Source organism: Neolamprologus multifasciatus, chromosome 14, assembly GCF_963576455.1.
Source record: "Neolamprologus multifasciatus chromosome 14, fNeoMul1.2, whole genome shotgun sequence".
Taxonomy (NCBI): Eukaryota; Metazoa; Chordata; class Actinopteri; order Cichliformes; family Cichlidae; genus Neolamprologus; species Neolamprologus multifasciatus.
Window position 1 is genome coordinate 635,298 of NC_140452.1, and position 2,635 is coordinate 637,932.

Sequence of the window (2,635 nt, forward strand, 5' to 3'; positions counted from 1 at the left end):
AAACGATCTGAAGGGTTTGTGGTCTCAGCTGCTGGGTTCACAGCTGATCAGTGAAAATGATCATCAGGACGATAAAAGCTTATTTGTACCGAGCGTGCAGCGCCGCCTGGTCAGCTCGCCTTCACTCTTCCTGCCAGGTCTCCAAATGTTTGAAACCTGAAAAACAACCTCAAACACCAATATGTGACATCACCGCGACCATCTCATATATACAGTCTGTGCGTGTGTGTACAGGTGTGTGAACCAAACATCATCCAGGAACATGAAGCTCACACACGTTGTTTATTCGCTGAATTTTAACCTTGACATTTATTCACAAACACAGCAACAGATTCACTGCACTGCTTAAACCTCAGGGTTACGCTTCCTCTGTGGTATTAAAGTACTCACTATGCACACTCGCTGCACTATTACTGCAGCAGGTCCACGTCAGTGTGGCAGCAGTGTTTGTAGGTGGTCGCAGCTCACTCGGTATCCCATAATCCCCTCTCGTGCACGCTCGGCTCTCGGGCTTCACGGGCTCCCGGTGCCGTTCAGGTCCCGTTTCTCCATTGTGTCTCGGATCCAGTTGAGGAAGTTGCCCAGTCGGGTGTAGACGCCGTACTTGCCACGGGCGGCACATTGCTCCCCCCAGCTGACGACCCCGGTCAGGAACCAGGTGCCCCTGTAGTTCACCACGAACGGCCCCCCGCTGTCCCCTCTGCAGGCGTCCTTACTGGCCTCCAGGTAACCTGCGCAGTACATGTTGTCTGTGATCACCTGCAGGAAACACAGGAGGGGCATCAGGGCGCCGTGGGAACGGCTGCGTCTATCGCTGACCCTGCTCTGGTTTGATTTGGTCGTAGATGCTCGAGTGAACGGCACACCTGAAACACACCTGTACACAAACGATGCTGACAGCAGAGCTGCTGTGCATCACGTTCAGGTGTCCACAGTCTGCTGAGTGCAGGATTCAGACACCTGTTCATCGAACAGTCCTTCCTGTGAGGACACGTGGACAGGTGTGCTCTTTATCGTACTCTACGACCTGTCCTTCAGCAGTGCTGCTCGCCCTCCTTTCATTCATGACTTCACTACACTCAGTAATCAGATTACAGTTACTTTTAGAAAAGGTCATTACTTGTATTAAGTATGTGCAGCAGTCCCCTGCTAACATGCTAACCTGTGGACCTCCATCCAAAAACTGTCCAGCCCGTCGGTGTTCACCACGAACGTGGCGGTCCATCGACAGCGGGCGTACCAGGTAACCCTCTAAGTAGCCCCTCCCCCAGCAGCTTTCCTAACCGTCACCTGTTGCTGCTCTTTCTCAAACACTGAGTATAGATCTGCAGGTTAGGCTCAGGCGCTCAGCTGATCACCTGCTCTGTGGTGCTGATGCAGTCTTTGTAGCCGACCACCGGGAGCGTCACCTTTCTCAGGAACGTCGAGGAGCGGCCCAGGTACTCGGTGGCCCCCCAGCCCGTCACCACGCCGTGGTTGTCCTCCTGGGCACACGGACACAGTCGGCGTCAGACAGACGGGCCGAGTCAGCTGCAGCGCTCATCGTTTCCGATGAAATTACCTTCAGCAGGTGTTTGGAGAGGTGGGTGTCGGGGAGGCAGGCGGGGACCGCGGTGGGGCCCCTCTGAACAGGCCGGGCGAGATAGAGCAGAGCGAGGTCGCTGTCGAAGGTGAAGGCGTGGAAGTGAGGATGAACAATGACCTTCTGGATCTTTATCTGCTGCTCGCCCGGATCGGGGCGCTGCTTGTCGTAGTCGCCTGCAGACAGACACACAAACCCGGCTCACACACCTGCGCTCAGACTGAAGGGACGGCGGCGATGAATCCCTGCTGCAGCCAGCAGAGGGCACACACCTGTGTGTGGTTTTACAGATGTGCAGAAGCCCACACAGATGTGTGAACAGTGTCTGATTACAAAGTGACATGCGTGTTTACACGAGCTGCTCCACCGTAAACCGCCGGCCTCACCTATCGTAATGTGGTCCGCAGACTCTTCAAAGCAGTGAGCGGCAGAAACGACCCATCGGTCAGACACCAGAGTCCCCCCGCAGACCTGCGGATCAGAACCTGGACAGAAACGCTCGGAGTCAGCGCGTTCACACAGAACAAGGTTCTGCTTCGTTATCCCACTGATGCCTCCAAACCTGCCAGGGGCTCCCTCCTCGCCTCTCCAGGGATCCGCCCACGACACGAGGCTGCATCTCGCCACCTCCTGCCCCTCCGCCGTCCGTCAGGTTCCCTCCTCTCCCTGTCGCGTTCGCTGTCCACGCCTCTGTTGAATTAAGTTCAGGTAGCCAGCCGTCTGTTGCGTTGTAATCCCACGTGGCATCGTCTGTCTCCAAGGAGCTCAGCAGAGAGCGACCGCGATCCAAAGCCTCCATCTGCTGACGGCCGCAGGGGAACGCCACTGAGCAGGAACGGGAAGAAAGATCAGGAAATCAGCTCAGATTAGCCGTGAGACCGACGAAGAAACGATGTGAAGAGGCAGACATGAATATATGAATAATGATTAACACCAGTGCATCATGGGAATCCCCAGCAGCCTACGTCTATTGCAGCATAACTAAGGGAGGATTCAGGGTCACCTGGTCCAGCCCTAACTATATGCTTTAGCAAAAAGGAAAGTTTGAAGCCT

General features: G+C 55.3%; 1 protein-coding gene across 1 annotated transcript; it reads right to left on the reverse strand.

Moving 5' to 3' along the window:
- Positions 1-263: 263 nt before the first annotated feature.
- Positions 264-2,280, reverse strand: LOC146502817 (vitamin K-dependent protein C-like; the record flags this gene model as incomplete). The annotated part of the gene is made up of 5 exons (XM_085183829.1): positions 264-759; positions 1,359-1,484; positions 1,562-1,758; positions 1,969-2,067; positions 2,145-2,280. Coding segments are annotated over 5 exons (804 nt in total), but the record flags the coding sequence as incomplete, so codon positions are not given.
- Between the last annotated feature and the right edge of the window lie 355 nt (positions 2,281-2,635).